The sequence below is a fragment of the Anas acuta genome, chromosome 5, assembly GCF_963932015.1.
Source record: "Anas acuta chromosome 5, bAnaAcu1.1, whole genome shotgun sequence".
NCBI classification, from domain to species: domain Eukaryota; kingdom Metazoa; phylum Chordata; class Aves; order Anseriformes; family Anatidae; genus Anas; species Anas acuta.
In genome coordinates, this window is record NC_088983.1 from 63,975,777 (window position 1) to 64,000,230 (window position 24,454).

The following is a 24,454-nucleotide window of genomic DNA, read 5'->3' on the forward strand; positions in this document are numbered from 1 at the left end:
TATCAGGAAGGGTCTAACAACCGATTTTTCTCAGACTTGAGGGGGACAAAGGTAGGGAGCACCCTTCTGAAGCCCAGTTCGCCCAGTTCAAGAAATCCTATAACAGCATACTGTTTGAATAGAAATACACCTCAGAAAGGGGAAGATTTGCATTACCTAAGAAACAATGTCACTACTCATTTCTGAGTGAAACAGCCTTCCCACCTTTGCCGGTCGTTAAATTCTGTTAGACGCTGAGCATTTGTAGTAGGCACCTCCAGCAGAACGCAAGCTTGTAACGAGCTGCACTACACTGCCTCTTACTGCCAGCATGTTTCACCACCAATACACAAGCTGGTGGTTAAGATGAACCATAAAACCGATGCTGTACCTGAATTTTCATAAGGCTAGGCAGAGAAGCAGGTGCTAAACATTGCCTGGAATACAAAGTGAAGAGGAGGATGCAGAAGCACTAGCTATGTGGATCCACTGTGAGTGGATGCCTTGCTAAAGCTTTCTGAGGGAAAATTATCTGAAGTGTAAGATGAAACACACTACATTAAATCATTCCAAAGAGCGTGAAGATCTTACTAGAGATTAAACTTCTTGTTCACCCACTGTTCCCGTACTTTTCCCTAGGGACTGGTCTCAAGTACTGACAAACTGAACACAAACCCGGGGGATGTTGAGCTGGACTCACACGGACTTCTCTTCTGTTTCTAGTATCTCCCAAAGCCTACCCCACTAACCTTACACTATCCGTCAGGAGGCATTGAGCTATCCCAGGAAGGAGAACAGGGATCAGAAACTATCAGTGACATTTTCAGTTTGGTCTAATGAGGCACCTGGAACTTAATACACTGAGGTAAAAAGCTGAACTACTTTGAATGAACAGTCTTGAAAAGCTAGAAGATGAATATCCAAAATATGTGTACAATAAGGTTGTGAGAATTTCTCTACTTCTGGTTCCTGGTTTATCTTCTGCCCAGACTTGTCTCTTCAGGCCGGTGGGACAGCGCACCTCTGTCTCACTACGGAGCGGCAGGACAGCACAGCTCAGGGTTCAAAATGACCACAGTACAATTCGGTCCTCGGTGCTATGATTTTAGTTCTTTTGGGTTGCAGCAGAAGTACAAAACATGAAATACTAAGCTTACATTCCGTGCTTACAGTTTTATCATCTGTTCAAATTAGTTAACAAGCACGCTGATAGAACTAAGAACAGCAGTTAAGATATTGTGTGTATAAAAAATATATCCGTGCCCCAAACCTTCCTGTGTTCCAACGGCTATATCATGGTAAAACTATATACATGTAAAATAAATAAATAAATGGCACTAGCACAAAGGTAGATTGAAGTTCCCAGGGTTGATAGGCAGCAGCATCAGTATGGGTTCAAGAAGAAAGATGCACAAGCATCCTTTATTCTGCCAGTTCACGTCATGGCTATTTTGAAATGTTTCTACAGTAGAGCACAGAACTCAATGCTTCTTTAGCCAACAGAAAATGAGCAGATATTTCAGCCTCATGGAAGTCTAACAGTCTCACAAACTAAAATACTACTTTATAATTACAACTGTCTACCTAACTACTTGCTGGCAGGGATTCTGCATGTAGCAAAAGATACCTACACTACATAGGCTATTCGGTGTTTCAGAACACCTGTGAAGTACTTTCTCAAATCTGCAGGACACCTCACTACATTTGAAGGATAGTGAAGTGGTGTGTGTGTTTTGACAAAGTATTGAAGGTACTTACATCCTACTGTAGTGGGTTTACGTGGCAAGGTTTTGGTAGCAGGGGGTCATAGGGGTGGTTTCTGTGAGAAAGATCTAGAAGCCGCCCCATTTTTGGGAAGGGCCCCATTGTTTTCCAGAGCTGAGCCAATAAGCGATGTTGTTTTGCGCCTCTGTGAGAGCATATTTAAGACAGGGAAAAAACGCTGCGCCACACAGCAGCCGGGAGAGTCAAGGGAGTGAGAAACAGCCTTGCAGGTGCCAAGGTCAGTGTAGAAGGAGGGGGAGAGGTGCTCCAGGCGCCGGAGCAGAAGTCCCCTGCGGCCTGTGGTGAGGACCATGGTGAAGCAGGATGTCCCCCTGCAGCCCATGGAGTACCACGGTGGAGCAGGGTTCCACGCTGCAGCCCGTGGAGGAGACCACGGTGGAGCAGGTGGCCCTGCACCGACGGAGGCTGCCGCCTGTGGAAGACCCCTGCTGGAGCAGATTCCGGGCCGGACCTGTAGCCCGTGGAGAGGAGCCCACGCAGGAGCAGGTGACCTGGCAGGAGCTGCTGCCCGTGGGGGAGCCAGGTTGGAGCAGTTTTCTCCTGAGGGATGGACCCCATGGTATGGACCCATATCTGGAGCAGTTCTGGAAGAGCTGCTGCCTGTGGGAAGCCCACGCCGGATCAGTTCATCAAGGACTGCATCCCGTGGGAGGGACCCCACAGCACAGGGGACGAGAGTGACCGAGAAGGAGCGGCAGAGAAGAAGTGCTGTAGACTGACCATAACCCCCATTCCCCCATTTCCCCTGCGCCGCTCGGGGGGAGGAGGTGGAAGAGGGTGGAGGGGGGGGAAGGTGCTTTTGGTTTCTTTCCTTTGTTTCTCACTTCTCTCACTTATTAGTAATGAGCAATAAATCTTACTATCTATCTTCTTATGCTGAATCTGTTCTGCCCGTTACAATAATCATTGCGGGATTTTCTTGACCTTATCTCAACCCTAGAGCCCTTTTCACATATCTTCTCCCCAGTCCTCTTTGAGGAGGGGGAGTGAGAGAGCGGCTGTGGTGGAGCTCGGCTGCCCACTCGAGCGGAACCATGACACCTACATATGTTAACAACCTCATCTTAAAAAAAAAAATAAAACACCCTCATATCCCATTTTGACTATGACAAAATGGATAGGCCCTGACAGATTTTTTTGGTTTCCTGACAGGATTAGTGTTCTGCCAGACAATCCAGCTGCACCAACTCACGCTGTCCTTGCACAGCTCTTGTATCCAATGCACAGGAGGGCAGGAGCACACAGCCGAGCGCGGGGAAGGAGCAGGACTGCCTCTTCTGGCAGCAGCTCCCCAGTCCATTGCCTCAGCTGCAAGGCGAGCATGCCCCCCAGCCAGCACCATCTTCTGATGGGCGCTGTTTCTGGTGCGCGTTTGGAAAAGTTACCAGAAGTGAGTACTCTTTTCAGAGAGCAGTATGCCAACACAGGAGGGTCCCCGCCGCCCCTTCAGCCCACCCTAGCGCTGAGGGGACCGAAGGCTCCCCCCGGGCAGCTCCAACCCCGCAAGGCCCACCGAGGAGCCGCCGCCAACAGCCCCCCTCCCGGCGCCTGCGCCCTGAGGGCGGCTTCGCCAACCGCCATGAGCGGCGGCTCGGCCCCTCGCCGTCCTGCCGGGCACCATCGGGCTCCGAGCCCCGCAGGGACGGGTGCTGAGCCCTCCTTGCTGGTCCCGGCTTCGAGGGCTTTGCGTTTTGTTTCAGTTTAGGCTGTGGAGAAAGCGGCGGGGTGGGCGCGGAGAGCGCGGTCCGTGAGGGAACGGCGAGGGGAAGGAAGGGGAGCGCTGAGGGGAGGAAGGGCTGCAAAGGTTTTAAGTTTATTGTTTGGTGTTTTTTTTTTTTTTTTGCTTTTTTTCCGCGTTAAGCCTCCCCATTCGATGCGAATGGTGCAGGAATGCATCGCCTAACACGAGTCGGAGAACCTCAAAGCCTTCGCTGAGGGAACCGCAGCCGCAGAGCAGGCAGCAGAGCTCAGCTGCTGAGCACAACGAGGCTCGCTCATTTCGGCGGCTGTGTGGCCTCAGCCGCTCCCGGTGCCTAAAAATAAAGCCAAAATAAAAATAAATTAAAAAAAAAAAAAAAGCCGTATGGGAGCTCAGCGGCCCCGGCCGGGGCTACGCACACGGTCCCGGGGCTGCGTCAGCTGCCCACCCGCGCACCAGCCATCAGGAGGGGAAATCGTGGGAGGAAAAAAAGCCACGATGTTTTGAACTTAACACGTGTGTTTTGTTTCTTTGTCGCAGGGTGCTCTCTCCTCCCTTTCTGCCTTCCCCCCCCCCCCCGAGGAGCACGTCTCCGCTGCACTGGAGGCAGGAGCCTGCTACACGCAGGTACGGTGGAGGTAAACGCCTTGGGAATGCACCTGTGTGTAAAAACTTACACGGTCGGTGTGTAAACCGACTCAAAAGCCCCTTTCCAGTCTTCTGGAGTTGTCAAGTGGTATTACCGCATCATGCCATGAAAATGAGCGAGGTGCATTTAGGGTTCCTTAACGGTGAACAGATTCTCCAAACTAATCTGAGATAAAAGAGCATTTCCTATAAGGAAAAATAAAACTTTCACCTATCTATTTCACAACAATGAAAGGTTCGGGAATCTAGTATTTCCACAGCTCAACGCCAAAATAGATTACTTAATTATTCATTTCTCCAGATCTTTTTGGTGTAAAATCTGAAAGTAACTCAAACAACAAAATCTTGAGAATAAATTAGGGCATGTGTTAGAACTGAGAGAAAAAATCACAAGAACAGACTTTCACATGTTTTTCAGAACACCTACAAGTAAGTATCAGTTGGGTGTGGTGGCATCCTGTAAAATACCTTTTGTTAAACAGATGGAAATGAAACTTGTGTGCCATCAGCCTCTTGTGGTGGCATGTTGAGAAGTAGCAAAGCTAGTTAGAAAATAATACACATGTACAGATTTAAGAAATGGACAACGTTTCACTGTAGATGTTTATTCTACTTATAGTAACAAAAACCTGTGAAGTCCCATATTTTAATGTACAGTGATATATTTTGTCATATAAAATACAATTTACAGAAATTTCTATCAAGTAAACCTAAACAAACACACTTGCTTTTTGCATACTTTTACATATATCTTTAAATTAAAAACATCTCATTAAGAAAAATCTTACACCATAGTAGATGTTTGCATTTAATACCGCCTCTTTGCATTTTAACATTTTGTCTACGGGTTCAGAATACAGACCAATATTACTAATAATTAATATTACTAAATAATTATTAATTGATAATTATTTAAATTACTAAATAGTTAATAATTAATATTACTGATAATTAATAATTAATATTACCAATCTTCTTTTCAAACTTAATGCAGTTTTATACCTTTTTCAGTGGACAGTCTTATATACACTACCAGCATAAGCAGGGTCTGACAACAGTGACACTTTTTTTTTTTCTTTTTTTTTTTTCACAACACTTTTAGAGTGGAAAGTACAGGAAAATGGAGACATTTCTTAAATTTCCAGCAAAGTTCTGCCAAAAGAAAACCCAAGAAATGTCCCACATAATTAATTTAAATCGAAGAAATAAATTCCATGGCCCATGTAATAAACTTCTTTTATTTAACAAACTTCTTTTTCTTTCCTTTGGTATACCAATTCATTTGTAGTCTTAGCTCTTTGCCAATAGATGTCTGATTTTTTTAATTTTTTTGCTGGCTATAAAGGTGCTACTTCTATATACTCTTTAATTGCAGGTTTGTAAAAATGTGAAATTAAAAACCCCTCATCCACATGAAAAACTAGGTACGTTTTTTTTCGTTGTTGTACACTTAACAGATGGATTTCAAAACACAAAATACCTGTATATAAAAAGGAAGATAGTGCACTTTAAGCTTATAACATTCCATTTTCAAATCCTCCGTCCAATAATCAGTAACACTGTTCTTCTGCAGCCTTCTCCTAAATACGCATGACCCTTGCATTGTAAAATAAACAAGACAGCAATATTTGACTCCTTGTCAAATATGCAGCAAGTGAAAGTCCAGTATGTTCTTGCCTTTTACCTATTTGAATATTGTCGTTCACAGTTGTTCAAAAATTGCTAATTTGTCAGTACGTTTTGTAAGGCTAGATTTACAACAGCATTTTTGCAAAGGTGAGAATATACAGTATATACAGAAGACATTGACTCAGTCCTTGCAGTGGTGTCTATTATCTATGGGAAATATAACAGCAGTTATAGTTCTATGACTGATTAGTGGAAGATGAAGCTTCTGCTTCTGTTGGTTTCTGACCTTCCTTAGGTGTTTCTGGCTTCACCTCTTTACCGATCTCCCTACTTTTACTGCGATCTTTCCGATCTTTTCCTCTTTCACGATCTCGATCTCTGTCTCGATCGCGCTCTTTTTCCCTGCTTCGATCCCGGTCTCGGTCTCTGTCACGATCTCTGTCTCTGCTTCTTGATCGTTCTCTGTCACGTTGGTTTCTGTCTCTGTTTTTATCCCATTCTTTGTCTCTGTGTCTCTCCCAGTCCCTGTCTCTGTTGCAGTTTCTGCCACGGTCTGTTTCCCAAGGTCTGCCATGTTCTCGATCCCTTCGTCTTTCCTCAAAGGGTCTGCTTTGTCGATTCTCTGCTTGCTGAGGCTCTGGCTGATCTAAAACCTTGTCTTTACTTCCTCCTTCGTATCTCTCTCTCTGTCTCCCTTCAAATGTCTGGCCTCTAAATTCAAGATTTTTGCCTTCTCGGAAGTCAGATCCTGACCACTGTCCTTCTGACTCGGGCCCTTGCCCAGGAATACCAGAAAGAGGTGCAGACGGCCCAGCTTCCTCCCACATCTCCTTTCTGTGGCCTGGTGGATGACTGGGAAGGTCCAGGAGTGGTCTTGGGGTTGGCTTCATATTTTGTGGCGACTGTGGTCCATGCTGCGTAGAAAATAAGGAAGGAATGGGGCCCTTTTGACTTCCAAATCTTCCAGGGGCAGATCCTCTTTGTCCATCGTTATTTGGAGAAACATGCTCTTCTGAGAACTGTGGCGCTGGGCCTCTAAAATTAGGTCCATGAGGTCCTGCGTGTGCATTGAGCATCAGTGGTGCTGGAGGTCCTCCTTTCTGCCCAGACAAAGAAAACGGACCTCCAGCTCGGTTCTCCTCAAAGTGCTGTGGGAGAGGTCCACCCTCACCCTGAACTGGTGGAGATTCAGTTTGTTCTACAAATTGATGAGGCTGAGGGTTTCTTTGTTCTTCGTATTGCACCGCAGAAAGACCCCTGTCTGGTTCAAAGTGACCAGGTCCCTTTTCCTGAGAAGTAAACATTGGATTTGCCTCGTTTGACCAGGATACTTTGTGCATATCTTGCAAAGACTGACTGTCATTAGATGTGGAGAAATTAGGCTGAAAAGACGTACTTGGAGGTGTCGGAAGCAGCACTTTACGTAAAGGCCTGGATGTAGAAGGTTCTGCAGAAACTGCTTGACTCACATTTTCCAAAGTAACTTGAACAGTATTTTCAAATTTGCTATTAGGTGCCTCTTTTTGGAGCACTGCAGGAGGCTTTTCACTGGAAACCCAGTTATCACCACCGTAACTAAGCTGAGTAGCAGGAATTAAAGTTTTATCTTCCTTACCAAGTGAAGTCTGCAAAGTGTTTGGAAAACTCGCTTGAGGGTCACAGCTCTGGTTTAAAACTTGTGCTTGCTGATTGGAAGATGAAGGTAAATCTACTTTTTGCGCAGCCTGTTGGTCCTGATGGAACAATTCAGTCTCTATTAGGGAAGATTTTGGTGGAGGTGACATTAAAGCATCAGACACCGAGAAGTGAGCCACTGAAACACCAACAGCTGCTCGTTGTTGTCTGAGGGCTTCTTCTTGCTCCTCAGTTTGTCGTTTCTGCTCTTCTATTTGTTTGTTTAATTCTTCTAACATTTTTTGCAGTTCCACCAAGGATGAAGACGCAGATAAATCTGGCACATACGAGGCAGGTGTTTCCACGGAAGTGTTTTTAGTGTCTGTATACATTTTGTTAGGTAAATCATCAACCGTAACTTTTGCTTCCTCCAAGATAGTTTTGTCTTCCAGATCATAGGCCTCATCCTTTAGTTCTGCTGTGTTACTGGGCTTCTCCACACTATACAGTTTTTTGCTTTCACCGGTCTGCATTTCAAAAGCTTTCTCTGGATCATATTCTTCTTTGGGATCGTATGGCCTGTCATCCTCCTCATCTTCTATAGCTTTGTCTTTTGACATCTGTCCAAACTGTTGTACAATGGGATCTAGCAAAGGAACAGCTGACACACCTCCATCCACAGCTGCTTTAGCTTCCTGATTTGAAGACTGGACAGTTTCAGTCTCCTTAGCAAGAGGTTCAAAAGTCTTCTTTTTACCAAAAAGTGTCTGGTGGATGTACTCAAGAGGTGTGGTAGTTTTTGAGGATGAAGAATGCATAGCAGTAGCACTTGTAGAAGCGGTAGCTGAAACTGGTGGTGGTACAGTACTTGTGGTTCCACTCTTAGTCGAGGACGGTATTTTTAATACTGAAGGTGTAACTGATGAGGTTTCTGGAACGGGAAGTGGGGGTGGAGGTGGAGGAGATCCAGGTAGTGTTGTACTTACAGCTGAGTCTCCCGAATACAGTGTGTATTTCGGAGTTTTCTTTTCTTGTGAAGAAGCTACTGGCCCCTTAGAGTACAGCGATGTTTCTGTTTCCTCTTGCACCTGAATTCGGCTGCGCTTTTTCTCTATTTTGTCTGTATCCATGGTAGTAGCAAGACGCTTCCCTTTCTGACAGATAACCAATCCAAGAATTAAATTTGGACGTGAAGACTCGAGACCTGAGAGGAAACACAAAGATTGCATATGTAAAAAAACTACTATTTTTTATCTGTGTTCTCAATAGGAACTTATCATTTTATATAATGGCAGCTATGAGTCATAACAGTAACAGTTCTTCTAAATTTCATGCAGTGACATTATCCCATAAGCCTATGTGTCTATATTTAATTACTATTTATATAAATTTGTATACAGTAACTAAAAATGTTTTAATTCTTTCCCTGATATTTTTTGAATATTGCAGTAACAGGTGAATCTTACTGAAAGATGTCCTTGTAAATGTCTCTGCTGTTCAAAAATTAAAGAAAGTTTTCCTATTTTTGTATTATTACTTTCTACTTATTATTGTCCACTTCCTCCCCCAATCAAATATTTCCTTTCTAAATGCTTTGCAAATACCTTATATACACAGAGATACTGATAAGTGAGAAAACCTGGACAAGCAATCTAACTTTCTGTAGGGCTACGTTGGAATTGAAGAACTAGAAATAAAGAGAAAAAAACTAATGCTATTAAAACAAACAAACAGACAAACAACAACAACAAACACTTCACTTTCTGTTACAAAGAAAGCACGAGGCATTGTTAAACTTAATAATTACATTTCTGTTCTAATCTGTGCTAAAATACCGGACTGACATTTACACCATTCCATCAAGGTGACTTTTAACACTGTTGTAGAATTGAGTTTGATGCCACAGACCCTTCCCTAAGTAAGAAATGTGAGCAGAATTACTCCATTGTGAAAGCTTCAGGCTTGAATCCCTGGAGAAGCACTTCCAGAAATGACCGGAAAGTTTCCCATAAAGAGGAAAAATGCAAACAGCTGAAGGTCCGTTTCACATTATTGTATTCCTTCCTTGTACATTCACATTTCCCACAGGCACTCGTGGAAGACAAATACAACCAGAATAAAGAGCAGGGAATAAATCCTTTAACATACAGTCAGTGGCAAATGTAGAAAAAACATATAAAGAGAGGATTTTAACTTCTGGATTTAGTGACTTGAGATCCTCATTTGGGAGCCATATTAATATTTGCATCCAGCAAGGAACCAATAATAGAGAAATGAAACTAACAGCAAAGAGATTTACTGTGGTTATACGATGAGGACTCTAAAACCTACACTGTCCCTTATATTCATGACCCTTAAGTAAGAGTTTAAAAGAGGTGTAATATATGAATTTATGTATATCTTTAGTCTCTTACTAAACAAAACCAACTGCTCACTAAGGAACAACTTATAAATAACTAATTATTGCCACTGAAAACTTCTTGATACCAGCAAAAACCCAAACTTCCCATAGTTGCAGATAAATTCTATTTGCCATTACCAGTCATAAGTATGAACCTTTGCTGAAACAACTGAATTCAAAGTTTTAAGGGGGCTCCTAAATTTACTATCTTATGAGAAAATTACATCAGCTGTTTTTATTTGTATAGCTGAAATTATATTCACGTACGCTAAGAAAGAATTAAATGAGGTAAGCCTATTTCTTAAGTTCAATGTGAGGTTTCCTCAGCAAGAGGATTATAACCAGGTAAATCAAGACGATGACTTCTTCAACACAGCTTCATTAAGCATAAAGATTTCATTAAGCAGTAACCTGCCTAAATTCTGAAATTCTGTGTTCTTCTGACTGTGACTGGTAATAGTGCAGCACGCCTGTTTTAGCCACATAATGGAGAGACCAGCAAAATCTGGTTACTCACTAGAAGGTCTTTGCAAAAAGACAGAAAAAATTGGGGCCAATGCAAAATCTACTTGAAGTTTCCTATCAGAAGCAGCTCTCATTTTAAGTATTTGGAAAAAAAATAACACTGAAATTTGATTGAATGCATTCTAGCTCCACAGCTGATTTCAGATTACTTCAAAGTTCAGTGTTTGAGTTTTACATAGTTCTGTGGTTGAGAGGATGTTGGCCATGCTGGTTTAAATAAACTTCTATTTTTCATTTAGTAGCACATAGTATTTCCTACTTGTACATTTAAAATTCAGTGCCAAGCTTTTTCCTCCAGATCTAGTATTTCAGTATTTTGTGTTGCCAATTTTCACTTTCTTCCATGGTTAGAAATATATATATATATACACACGAATTATAAATGCATCAAGAAAATGACCTAGCTATACTAACCAAAACTAAGACTTGCTTATAATTTAGTTTGCTTATAATTCTATACAGATTGCCCTTGTGAGAGGGCAGGGACGGCAAGATGTACAACGAAAGGAGGCAGGACAGGAACTAAACAAGTAATTATCTTTGGTGAATCTAAGATTATTTGGAAAGGATCACAAATCCTTGATTCACCCAGTTAGAAACTCCTTTCAACCCACTGCCTAAAAGCAATCCTAGCAATTCTGATCACTATAGTTTACTACCCCAGATGAAGTTACATTAATACATAACATCAGGGCATAGCTCAAAAGACAGCTTACTTGGGAAGACTGTGTACACTCTGAAGAGACTCAATAGTTACGTATGATTCACTCTGAGTGACTGCTTTACATTTTTTCTTTATCAGCATGTGAGTAACGACTCCACATTTGGTCAGCATCGACCCGTGCAGAGGATCTCTCAAATCTGTGTTCACCCTAAAACTCCTCGTAAGCATTCACTGTTCTTCTGTCGTTAACGTATTGGTTATCTGCCCTTCTGCAGAGACCTGTGATTTATCCAACTAGTCACAACATGCATCTCAAACACTGACTAATTGAAACGAGCAGGTTTCAAAAATCTATTGGACTGTGTATCTAAAATTAACAGCAAAAAGATAGAAAAACAGTTCTGAATCCCTGTAAGAGACAGAGATCATCGCTAATAAAATCAGAGTAAAACTTAAACACACGTTCAAGATAAATTCCAAAGCTAAATTAACAACGGTTATAACTGAATCTGTTTAGTTTGGTCAGAGAAGAAATCCATTAAAACTTTACATTTTGATACTGTAGTTTTCAACAGATGCCTAACCCAGTTTCTAAATTCATTCAATCCAAAGCGATCACACAGTAAGTGCTTCTTTTGGATGGAAATATACAGCCAGACCAGCACTTCAAAGCTCAGTCCCATTCCATTTCCATATCCGCAAATAGGTTTCAATATCCATAAATAGGTTAAGTGCCTAATTTTAGGTAATAACTAAATGAAAATGTTGGCTGCAGTCTCCAACTATTGCTCAATAACTATCTTTCACAAGCAAGCATTTTAAGTGCTGCAAGCTATGTTAGTAGCTTTTGATGCTAAATTATTTATAAAATATTGTTAAATGCATTCTGCATTTGAAGACCACGATGGTGTTATCAAGTTACATCCTGTAATTAAATCTATTTAAACAAGATGTATTAAATATTACTATGGGATTAATATTTTTTTTTCGTTAAATACGTTTTTTATTTTCATGAAATCAGTTTTGCAGTATTTATCTACGTAATGGCCACATATTGTCCCTACCATCCGCAGCTGCTAGGAAGTTAACTGTACCACTAAGGATACATCCCTAATTTCTGTACACTGATGGCAAAACTTAGGGAACAGACCTATGCCACACTTTTAACTGCAGAGACCAATACAAGCAAAGCTGTAATCATTATCAACACGCCGTTTAAATACTTGTCCCAGTTAATTGTGAAAGCATGATTGAAAACTATCAAGTTGGTGTATCTGGATTCAGTGATAGAGATCACTTCCACCGCTGTAACACTGCTGCACATTACGGTACATTTGCTGAATGGGAGTGGCTGACGTCAAAAATATGTTGTTCTACTACTGCTGCTTTCCATACTGGTATGAGTACTCTAAATATCTTGAAGAGATTTCATGCCTTCATACTTAAAAACACTTCCAAGCTTAAACTAACGGAAGAGATACTGCGGCATGCCCTCTGCTGATACACTTTTTAAATTAAAATTCTTCTATATTAAATATGTATGGTACCCGATACATTGCCAACATTGCCAATAAATCCCTCCATAAGTGCGTCTTCCTAGTGCTAATAATGACTGATTATACCTTTTAATTTTTTTTCAAAGTGTTTTCAGATCTACAGATGAAAGTGCTAAATAGTGTTGTGTGTATGTGAAACGAGACAAACAAATTCACACACAGTAAACTACCAGAAAAAAAAAAAAACAACACAATGCTGAACATCCCACCAACAGATAATATCTGGTAATAAATATCTGAGGTGGTTGAAGTGAATAAATGTGAATATCCTTCCATGTTCCTCTATATCACCCATGACAAAGTTTTGTAGATCTTCTAGGCACTACAGCAGGTCAGAGGTCCTCAGTTGTGTTCCAAATCCAGTCCATCAGAAAACAGGATTCATAACAGATTCATAATCCGTATGCACCTGATGGAGCTGGTTGATACAGCTGGAATATCTTCCAGCTAGGACTTCTGGAGTGATGGGATTATTGTCCTCCCCCTCCTCCCGCCCCCAGTCATATTTATCAAAGTATCTTACACTGTCATGTTTTTTGAGTACTTGCTAAACTCTATTTGAAGGTACACACATTTAAGGAGACAATGACCACTTTCCCAAAAATATCTTTATTGGGTATAAAAAACAGTAAATTCCATCAGATGTCAGTAACAAGTATGTATTACAAGTCTTTTACGCTGCGGTATTAATACATGCCTGCAAGTGTTTATACCTATGTTTCTTCTGGGCAATTACCTCCAGTTTTGAAAGAACTTTTCCTATTTACATTTTGTAAAAACCAGCCTGACATTCCTCATTTCTATACTAATACTAACAAGTCTGTCTACTTTTGCCAGGCCTCCACTTTAAAAGCTTCATTTGAAATGAAATCTACAACAGAAATATAAAAGATAATGTACAAGGACAGCCTATGTTTGCTCAAGAATGCAAGGAGGGGAAGATCATTTAAATGCTTCCCTAGAGCAGGTTAAGACAGGCTCAGAGCGTATGAGAAAAATCTTGTCCAAGAACACAAAGCAAGCGCCCTTTGCAATTTCATGCAGGAAAGAAGAGTATTTTCCTAGCATTACATTACTTGTTGGTGGTGTTTTTTTGTTACTGTTTTTTAAGTCGTATGCCATTAACATGTGAAAACCTGGCCAGGCAGAACACACCTCTGTTTATGAATATAAGCCCTGAGAATGCTTCATTGAGTTTAGTCCTAAACTTGTATTTGGGTAGCAGAGGACAGTCAGCTTGTCAGAAAGGTCAGCTCCTTACATGTTTTAATGTGTAATTATTTTGCGCTGTTTAGTATTTTGCAAACCATCCTTACAACAATGCAGTATTGCCTTCATTGTAACGTGTAGCTCTTAAGCTCCTCAACCTGTTACTCTAGATGAAAAAAGGTACTTATTTGGAAACTAAGCATATGCACCGCCTCCATCCTCAGATGAAGGTGACTTCAAATTTTGTAATATAAAGGTGTTTCACATCTGAATTCATTCTCATTTCTTCTGTTTCCATGTTCAGTGCACAAAGATGGAGCAAATTCAAGCCATACATTACTGCTGATAACTCTAACTAAAAATAGAAGAGCGTAATATATACCAACCTATACCACCTACTGTCTGCCACCTACGCAAAAGGAATTTGCCTGCTCCCAGGCAAACCAATGTTCTGAAGTCAGTGATTTGTCTGGAACTTGATCCAGGTAGCACAGAATATTTCAGACCCCGTGTACATGCATATTGCATGCACAGCGTAATACATACCATGAGATAACAACAATGTAGTGAAACCATAAACGTTACCTTTGTCTTCAGAGATTTCTTGACTGCTCCGTGGGATAAGAGTCTCCTATGTGATTTAGGGGACAGCACATGGCTTGTAGGGACCTAAAACTTGGTGGATTTATGGGTTGTTGAAAGTAGGGTCGGTTGAATGTTCTCATAATGTTTGCTTGTTTGTCTCAATATAGTGGCTGTTCTATGTACTCCATTTTATGGGTAAACAAATCCTCCTAACAGCAGAGATTTATCTTGTTGGAAAGGCTATGTGAGTTTCAGACCATGGCACCTTGAGATGATTGACTTTGCAATTTTTTCCTATATGCACACTTTTAAAATCTTTTTATAAAATTATATATTTTTTAATTATGCTTACATTAAACATTCAAAACCAATTGGTCTCTGATTTACTCGTTTTGTAATTTTACCTAGCAGTTAACCTCCCCTAAATTTTGTGCTTACCTGGTCCCTTAAAGGGCAAGAGGTTGGAAGGAATTGGGTCCTTAGAACTCAGTGGGATCAGGTAGAGATTCTTGACATGTCTGTTGTTATTAGTTACAACACCAAAACAACGACGACTGCTAAAATAGGAGTAGAGAGAGATATAGGCAACTTCTTCTTCTTCTGTGGCAGGATGGAAACGAATCAAACGAATCAAAAACAATTCCTGAAATACAAAATCAAAGTGGAAAAATTCAACCTGTAACACATCAGCAAATAAAATCGTTTTCCACTTTCATCCAATAGAGGATGAAAGTCTGGAGCAGCTTTAAACCAAGATTTAAGAAAATACTGTCATTCAATTGGTAATATTAAACCAGAATCAATTTTGTCATTTTCAGAAAGACCAACTATTTACGTATCTCACATCAAGCTACACCTCTTTAGGTTCAGAATATTCAAATAATTAGGAAAGAAATGGAAAATTCTTAGATTATATTTGCATACCGTGCTTCATTTTTACTAAATCCATCAGGGTTTTAGTAGTAAAATTTATTACATAGACTTACTAATAATTTCCTAGTCTTTTAAAATTGAATTTCTATCTTCAGTAACTGAATAAATAGATTGTTTATATTCAATCATTAAAAAACAATAGGTTGTATGAATGTTTAACTACTACACAGGGGAAAGACGATTGGCAGCTCAACAGGCAAACCGGTTTCTTCAATAAATCAAAAATTTCAATGGAATAAGTGGTAGCAGTAGTTTTCCAGGTGTGATCGACATCAATATAAATTAGTAACAAGGAAATTCTATCAAAAGCCGCTGTGTATTTCTTCCTGGTTTTCCAAAGGATTTTAAGTAAATACCTTACAAAGTGAAGATTTGAGTTTGCCAACATAATCCCAGACTGCCTTCGGTGAGATCTTCCCACCAATATGAATCGTGTCTGGTAAATCCTAAACAAGAAGCATTACATGGTCGTATAAGAAAAGGAAAGAGAGGCTACAGTTTTGAACCAGCACAGATTGCCCCATCCCAGTAGCTTAGGCGATAATACAGTACTATGTTTTACTAAACTTGCACATATACATTCCTAACTTCAGACAGGCTGTTTCCAAAATGCAAGGAGTTCATTATGGCATATTACTGGAAGGCTGGCAGTACACACAAAACAGAAAAAGCACTGCCTGACGAAGATAGCAGTGGAAGGTCAAATACTTTTGTATGCCTATCAGCCGATTCTATTTGTTAGCTTTGCTTTTACAGGGAACCTGTTATATGTAGTATAGCTTTTATCGACGCTTTCAATTTATCTGAAATTTTTGCACCCATATGAATTCTAGTTAGCTTCCTGTCATGATGACAGTGAAACCTGTTCTAGCAAAAACAACAAGAGAGCCACCAACCCTCCTAAGAAAAGACCTAAACTACACGCCTGAAACCCTCAATCACAACAAATACACTTCTTCAGAGAAGTTAAGAAACTGCTCAGTTGTTTCATCACAAGCTGTCATACTACCTCATTAGTTGAATGTACACCCTCCCAAAATATAAAAGCAGTTGCATCAAAGTTAATCAAAGCATGATATTTTTAATAAATGGCCAAACTTTTCTAATAGATCACATCAGTGATCCATCCATCTGTTTGTGAGCAGAACAAGGCATCTCTTTCAAAACACATGCTGATGATGCTTCTCGTCAAAAACTGATCTTGAAATCAAGCTATTATTCTATGTTAGATACTAACATATATGTAAACATATTAACAGACATGAGAATTCTTCACAAATACGTGAGGAATTTTTTTAAAAGGCTTTCTCTCCTCCCCCCTGCCTCAGGCTACTGTTCCTATTACTACAGGAGATTACTAAAGGGATGCAATTTTTTTTTTTGTTACACGTCCAATATAACAACATACACAGTGACCCCAGCCTTTCTAACAACAGGAACTGCAATACATTCTAAACGCATAAACATGTCAGTGCTAACCTCACTAAGATAATCAAAGCACCCGGAGACAGGATATGCTTTAGCGATAAATTTGGCCACACTCTGCAGATTAATAAATCCTTTCCAAATGGTGTTGAGGCGAGAGAGGAAGAGAGAAGTGTCGCTGCCTTGAGGTGAGCGTGGCTCAGCAACACTGCAAAACAAATCCAAAAGAGAAACGTTATAGAGCACAGTAAGAATGCTTCCTTCTTCTTCTTTTCTTCCCTCCTCTTATTGATCAATTACTTTATTTTAAAAAAGCAAGTAACAGAAGCCTTAGTAAATGCTTTGTTAATGTTTTCCACTTTCATCCAATATAGGATGAAAGTCTGGAGCAGCTTTAAACCAACCCTCACAAACACTTAATATATTTGAATGCACATGCAGATTTAAAGTCAAATATCTTATAAGTTTTATTTATCTGTTAAAACACATTGAAGAATTTTTACTGTCAATATATCACGATGCTCAGAAAATTTTACCAACTAGAGAAGTTAAACAAGGAGATGACAAATTAAAAATTTAAAGTTCAGGTAATCGCATTTAAAGTTGAACATGCCTTTTGATTATTGGCAGGGGAGGGTAAGAAGCAAAGGGGGACAAACACACTGAACATAGCGAGACCAGAGATTCAGTGGCTTAGCTTACTATTAAATATACACACCTGATATTGGGTGACTGATGAACAGCTAAGTATCTTGGATCTGGTGAGGACGATGGCTTTGTTAATATTGATTTGGGGACAGTCATAACTGGTTTTGACATTTCCTGCTTTGTCTCCCCTGTTAAAACTTCACCAGATGCAGTACCAGAACGCAGGGCTGTCGTCGTACTACCAGAGGAGCCGCTCATTGGTGTTCTAGGCTCTCGGCCAGAAACTGTTACAGTTGTGACAACTGCACCAGTGCAAGAGGCAGGAAAAGTCGAAGGTTCTTCAGATGAAGTATCTGTGTTGCCATGGCCTTGGGTTGTAGGGATGTAAGTTCTTTCTAAGCTTGACTGGGAAACTGTTTCTGCTGCAGGTGCAACTTCGGTTTCCTCTGTGTTTTCAGAGGCGGCCTCTTTAGCAGGCTCCGCTGCTGCTGCTGGTGCAGAACTTTCATATTTTTGCTGAACTTCTGGTTTAGATTTTGACACTGCTTTTTTAGCAGAAGCCATTAATTTTATCTTCTTCGGTGGTAATTCATCTTCAGATGCTGAAATCTGACCTACAAAATTAATTTTAAAGTGTTTTTGATTACTGTTTAACAATGAAAAGGTCTGAAGAGAAAAACAAGTAAGCAAGCAATGCTCTTAATAATTCTTTTACTTCAGACAAAGTCAACACTGTAGATACCTGTACAGATTTTGCAGTTCAGGTCAAAAAGATGGGCTCGATGTTCATTTCTTGCATCCTTCAACATACTGCTAAAAACGTCTAGAGAAGGAGCACTATTTACATTTTGTACAGTTTGGGTTGACTTCTGCTGCTCCTGGAAATGAACAAACACAGAAAACATTCTGGTTGATTGCTAAATTCAATCATAAAAAAATACTTTTGAAACCGTTAATTCCGGTTCTTTAAAAAGATATTAAGGGCTGTGCAGAACTACTGCTCTGAGCAGCACTTACAAAAAGATGGAATTTTGAACTATTCTTCCCCTTTTATCATTTGTTTAAGAATATCATGTCAAACAGAGTTCTCAAATAGTATTTGTCCTCATTTCATTTCATGTAATTCTGAAGTAGATACTATCACATTAACTGCTTCCTGAGAATACAGAATTGTAATACTGATCACATTTTTGGGGGGGAAAACAATTGGCTAAGATTTTGCTGTAAACTGAGGCAAAGGTCTGAAAAACACGCATCATCTGATATTTTAGAAGCACATGCGATATATGCCCGATATTAGGTTGTTGCATTCCTTCAAACCAAAAGGAAAATGCTCATAGCACACCTACTAGGTGATATTCTTACAGTTCATTGAAACAACCTGCATTTCTGATACAAAATTTGAGGCCCTAGTTAGCATTTATCTCCCTTGGCACCTCCATGCTAAAGCAATAGCTAATACTTACATCAGAATCAGACACCGGGGGAGAATCTTCCATATTTACATCAGGCACTTGTTCCCGTTTTACAGCTGCTTTCTTGATCTCGTGTGATTTGTTTCTTGACTCTAACATCTGAGAGAAACAAAAACACTTTAGTAACAAGTCTGCATACTGATTTTATAATTTTATTTTGTATTTTCTTATCAGTTGGCTAGTGGAAGAGAAAAAGCTTACGTTATTCATATTTCATTAGGAAGAAAACAATATATTAATTATGGGTGGTAAGGGCTGGTGAAGTTACTGTTAGTTCATATCTAAGGACACACTGGAGAATTGTATTGCTTACCGCTTTGGCTGGTTTCTCCTTCCATACAAACAGTTCTTTAGATAAAAGTTCTTCGGGTTTCATTCTCACTAGTTTTGACACTGAGATTTCTCCACGAAGAACACGATGAAGAAGTCCCTAAAAAAAACAAACAAAAAACACACTTTGTTGCCATGCTGAATAACTTAAGCAACTAACATGATTTGCAGTGCTGGACTGTCAAAACCCTTTCAGGTTTCTTAATTCCCTATTAAAAATGCCAGTTAATCCTAAGAAAACTTAGCACGGTGCAGCAACCAGAAACTAATGATGAAATCATCATGAAGTATGAATTTTCCACATTTCCATAAAATATACTATCAATTCTACTGAACAGGAATTTCGAGAGGTGAACTGCCACTCCTGTTTCATATCTATAGTAGAATTTTTTTTAAAGAAATTACGTTGTCTAGTCACTATTCCCATCTGCACCAGCTTCTTTTTCCTTTAAAAGATAAATTATCATGTACACAAGTGGTCTCCCATACAAACCACAGAACGTCACAGAAGAAAAACATTTATTTTTTTTCTAAGAATGCCATTCAATAAACAAATATTTCGCTACAAAGGCCAATCTTAATAAATACACGCGATCCAACTGGACTTCCATTCCAACTGGATTATTTAATATTTGAATGGCTTTAAAACAATTTTGTAGAGCATAATTCATAAGTCTCTCTCTTGAAACTACATATTGATGTATTATTTAAAAAACAGAATATATTTCAGTACGTTTACTGTTTAAGTAAATTCCAAACCTGATTTTTTGGGTCCTCGAGATCGAACATGATGCTACGGTATTTACTCTTGTATCGGTTGTCCGTAACTTGAAACAAATTAAACACCTCCTTTTCAATATTGAGTGCTACTTTCCCTACTTCACTCTCTGTCATGACCAGATCATCACTTTCATTGACTCTGTTAAAAACAAGAAAGGGTATGCGCATTTACGTTAGGCACAAATTCTTCAGGCAGCATTCATAAAAACTAAATTTTCAGAGGAAGGAGTTAACCCCGCTTTTATTCACTCAGTGAGGACTTCCTTAAAACACATTTCAAAGCCAAAGTCTATCTCAGGACCTCAAAATGTCAACAATGGCAACCTTTTGCTACTGTCTACAGAAGACCACGGAAGACAGCCTTAACGAACTGAAGCCAGGTCAGTCCTTACAAATCCTCCTACTCATGACACTGCAATTAGTTTTTTGTTGTTGTTTTTTGTCATGAGCTACTGAGGGAGCTAAAACACTTCAGTTTTAATCTTAGACCCTCCACTGTGAACAGCATTTCTATTTCAGAGACACTACCAGAGCACAGTGGCCTAAGTCTTGACAGCTGACAAGAGCTTTAATATTTGTGGGACAATGTTTCAGCTTTTTTTTTTTTTTAAGAAAAAAAAAAAAAGTAATACAGTTGCTAACTTTGGGAGAAGAAGGAACCTCTGCCTCAGCAAGCCCTTCCAACCTTTCACTGTGATATTCCCTACACTATGCTTCGTACAACCCCTACATCTCCAAACACCACCATTGCCAGATATCAGCTTCAGGTCACCTGCATTATAAACATCTCTATGCTGTGATTTAATTCTTCAACTGTAATTGTCTCTCACTACAAATGGGATAGTGATGTTTTTTTAAAGGCTTTTTCACATGCCCAATTATTTGGCATCAGATTTTTTATTTTTAATAAAGCTCTAATGCTAAAAATACTTGTAGTAATTTCTAGCACAAATTAAATCCCTTAGTAGCACTTAGCAAGAAAGAAACAAAACTCTGCAGGCTAACGCTTTACTTCTAGTTGTAGTTTCCTATATAAAATAAGTGCTTTGAATTCCCACCCACCTCTTCCATAACATTTCTTTTAGGGACTGACGAATATATTGTCGAATCTGCGAGTTGGGCTGCGACTGGATAGGGCTAGCTTGTGTTTTTGCTTGACTACTTCCAGATGCAGTAGAAACGGAAGACGGCGAAGGCCTTTTGAGTCCTCCAGCCAAACTGGATGCAGCTAGTTTTTTGGAAACTGGCGAGTCATGAGAAGAAGCTGCTTGTTTTGAAGGAACGCCGCCTGTTGAGGGCGATGGTTTCTTGGGAATTTCACCTTTGAAACTCCCAGCAGGTTTAAGCGTCTGCTTCATTAGTGATGTGCTAGACATGGAAGGGGACTTCTTTGGAGGAAAATTTTTAGTGAGGGAAGATGCATGTTTCTCCACCATAGATGCTGAAGCAATAGCTTTCTTTGATGCCCCTATAAACTCTGTCGCTTTATCTTTGTTTCTCTTCTCTTCCTTTTGAGCTGTTAAAACAAAGAAGAAAATGCAGTATTAAATGCTTAACATTATAACTTCCTGTTTATGAAGACCAGCTGTCAACCTATAAGGAAGTCTGTGAAATACCTCTGGAGAACTACCAAGTATATAATTTAAGCCATTCATTTTTAAAGCCTTTTTAAAAAATGTGTAAAAGTTGACTTTTTTAAGAAGAAGTTTGCCTTTGATCCTGCAGAGAGCACTTCTCAGAGACTGTCGGAAGAGTTTAAAAGAGTTGCATTTTGGTTGTAAAGGTTGAAAATCTCAGTCACGAGCTATGCAAGAAAATTAAATAAAAAAAAAAGACACCACCTTCAAAGATTCCTGAGTTGGACTTCATGATTAAGCTTCAAAACAAACAAACAAACAAACAAACAAACATTTTCACAAAGTCTTTAAAAAAAAAAAAAAAAAAAGCAACACAACCCATATCTCACATTTAAGCAGAAATCCTCGCTCCAAACTTTCTACTTTAAGGAGCAAGCAAAGAGAGTCAAGTTAAACAACAAATCAATTGCTTAAAATTTTAAATATACGTTCAAGCCATTAGGTTGCTAGTACTCTCGCTATAAACTATCAGATCTTCTCATTTACTTTCCAGCTAAACTCTAGATTTAATACTATAATATTTAATAATTAAATATTAAAACCATTGCTCAAACTGCGGCTATTTAATTCCCACCAACTATTCCATTCACAATATCCAAAACTGCCATTTAATGTTTTTTCTAACATCAATATATTGACAATACACATAATGCACAAGAAAATTTACAAATTACAAGCGAAGACTCCATATACTGAAGTTATAATTGCACAGGACTTTAAAAACAAGCATTTCTGTAGGTTGCATTTCACCTGTCCACATTTTGGCACTGACGGGAACAGTTCAGCAAAACGTAATAAGCCAAAACACACTCTCCATCCAGCAAACGTCATGTGCTCCACTTCAGTTTGCCAGAAGTATCGTTTACAGGACATCAGAGTTACCGTGACACATTCGTTGTGGCAGCACAACGGTTCCGAGGGAAACCAAGAAACAACTCCTGAGATGAAGTTGTTCTGATTAGAAAAGCTAAAGTTACTTCCCCAAAAGTCTTTTTTCTCCTCATAAATCTGCATTTGACTACTGACCAGTTTGTGATTTCTTAATTTTTTAATTATTATCTGATGTTTTTAGCTAGCAAGGTTTTGTAATCAGAATTAGTCCCACAGCCCCATCTGCAGAGAGCTATGTGCTTCCCGGGAAGGATGCAGAAATTCAACTTTGGTTAATTTCACCACAAACCAAATGGACCCTTTTGGTCTTCCATACCTGCTACAGTGAGAGCAGGCATTATCAGGAAGGGTCTAACAACCGATTTTTCTCAGACTTGAGGGGGACAAAGGTAGGGAGCACCCTTCTGAAGCCCAGTTCACCCAGTTCAAGAAATCCTATAACAGCATACTGTTTGAATAGAAATACACCTCAGAAAGGGGAAGATTTGGATTACCTAAGAAACAATGTCACTACTCATTTCTGAGTGAAACAGCCTTCCCACCTTTGCCGGTCGTTAAATTCTGTTAGACGCTGAGCATTTGTAGTAGGCACCTCCAGCAGAACGCAAGCTTGTAACGAGCTGCACTACACTGCCTCTTACTGCCAGCATGTTTCACCACCAATACACAAGCTGGTGGTTAAGATGAACCATAAAACCGATGCTGTACCTGAATTTTCATAAGGCTAGGCAGAGAAGCAGGTGCTAAACATTGCCTGGAATACAAAGTGAAGAGGAGGATGCAGAAGCACTAGCTATGTGGATCCACTGTGAGTGGATGCCTTGCTAAAGCTTTCTGAGGGAAAATTATCTGAAGTGTAAGATGAAACACACTACATTAAATCATTCCAAAGAGCGTGAAGATCTTACTAGAGATTAAACTTCTTGTTCAACCACTGTTCCCGTACTTTTCCCTAGGGACTGGTCTCAAGTACTGACAAACTGAACACAAACCCGGGGGATGTTGAGCTGGACTCACACGGACTTCTCTTCTGTTTCTAGTATCTCCCAAAGCCTACCCCACTAACCTTACACTATCCGTCAGGAGGCATTGAGCTATCCCAGGAAGGAGAACAGGGATCAGAAACTATCAGTGACATTTTCAGTTTGGTCTAATGAGGCACCTGGAACTTAATACACTGAGGTAAAAAGCTGAACTACTTTGAATGAACAGTCTTGAAAAGCTAGAAGATGAATATCCAAAATATGTGTACAATAAGGTTGTGAGAATTTCTCTACTTCTGGTTCCTGGTTTATCTTCTGCCCAGACTTGTCTCTTCAGGCCGGTGGGACAGCGCACCTCTGTCTCACTACGGAGCGGCAGGACAGCACAGCTCAGGGTTCAAAATGACCACAGTACAATTCGGTCCTCGGTGCTATGATTTTAGTTCTTTTGGGTTGCAGCAGAAGTACAAAACATGAAATACTAAGCTTACATTCCGTACTTACAGTTTTATCATCTGTTCAAATTAGTTAACAAGCACGCTGATAGAACTAAGAACAGCAGTTAAGATATTGTGTGTATAAAAAATATATCCGTGCCCCAAACCTTCCTGTGTTCCAACGGCTATATCATGGTAAAACTATATACATGTAAAATAAATAAATAAATGGCACTAGCACAAAGGTAGATTGAAGTTCCCAGGGTTGATAGGCAGCAGCATCAGTATGGGTTCAAGAAGAAAGATGCACAAGCATCCTTTATTCTGCCAGTTCACGTCATGGCTATTTTGAAATGTTTCTACAGTAGAGCACAGAACTCAATGCTTCTTTAGCCAACAGAAAATGAGCAGATATTTCAGCCTCATGGAAGTCTAACAGTCTCACAAACTAAAATACTACTTTATAATTACAACTGTCTACCTAACTACTTGCTGGCAGGGATTCTGCATGTAGCAAAAGATACCTACACTACATAGGCTATTCGGTGTTTCAGAACACCTGTGAAGTACTTTCTCAAATCTGCAGGACACCTCACTACATTTGAAGGATAGTGAAGTGGT

General features: G+C 39.9%; 1 protein-coding gene across 1 annotated transcript; it reads right to left on the minus strand.

Moving 5' to 3' along the window:
* Nucleotides 1-5,976: 5,976 nt before the first annotated feature.
* On the minus strand, nucleotides 5,977-22,751 carry LOC137858039 (death-inducer obliterator 1-like). Its single transcript, XM_068685429.1, has 11 exons — nucleotides 22,730-22,751; nucleotides 20,948-21,401; nucleotides 19,865-20,024; nucleotides 19,089-19,205; nucleotides 18,767-18,874; nucleotides 18,043-18,178; nucleotides 17,371-17,914; nucleotides 16,707-16,860; nucleotides 15,584-15,673; nucleotides 14,733-14,937; nucleotides 5,977-8,558 (listed from the first exon to the last, which is right to left on the minus strand). The coding sequence occupies exons 1-11, from the start codon at nucleotides 22,749-22,751 to the stop codon at nucleotides 5,977-5,979; spliced, it is 4,572 nt and encodes a 1,523-aa protein (XP_068541530.1).
* Nucleotides 22,752-24,454: the final 1,703 nt, after the last annotated feature.

Excerpts from the sequence above, each read along its gene's own strand:
- LOC137858039 (XM_068685429.1), bottom strand. The coding sequence starts at position 22,751 with ATGCCTGCTCTCACTGTAGCAG. Across the intron at positions 19,206-19,864 it reads TCGAGGACCCAAAAAATCAG|GGACTTCTTCATCGTGTTCT; the intron begins GTTTGGAATTTA and ends TGTTTTTTTTAG. Across the intron at positions 18,875-19,088 it reads AGGAGAAACCAGCCAAAGCG|ATGTTAGAGTCAAGAAACAA; the intron begins GTAAGCAATACA and ends TGTTTCTCTCAG.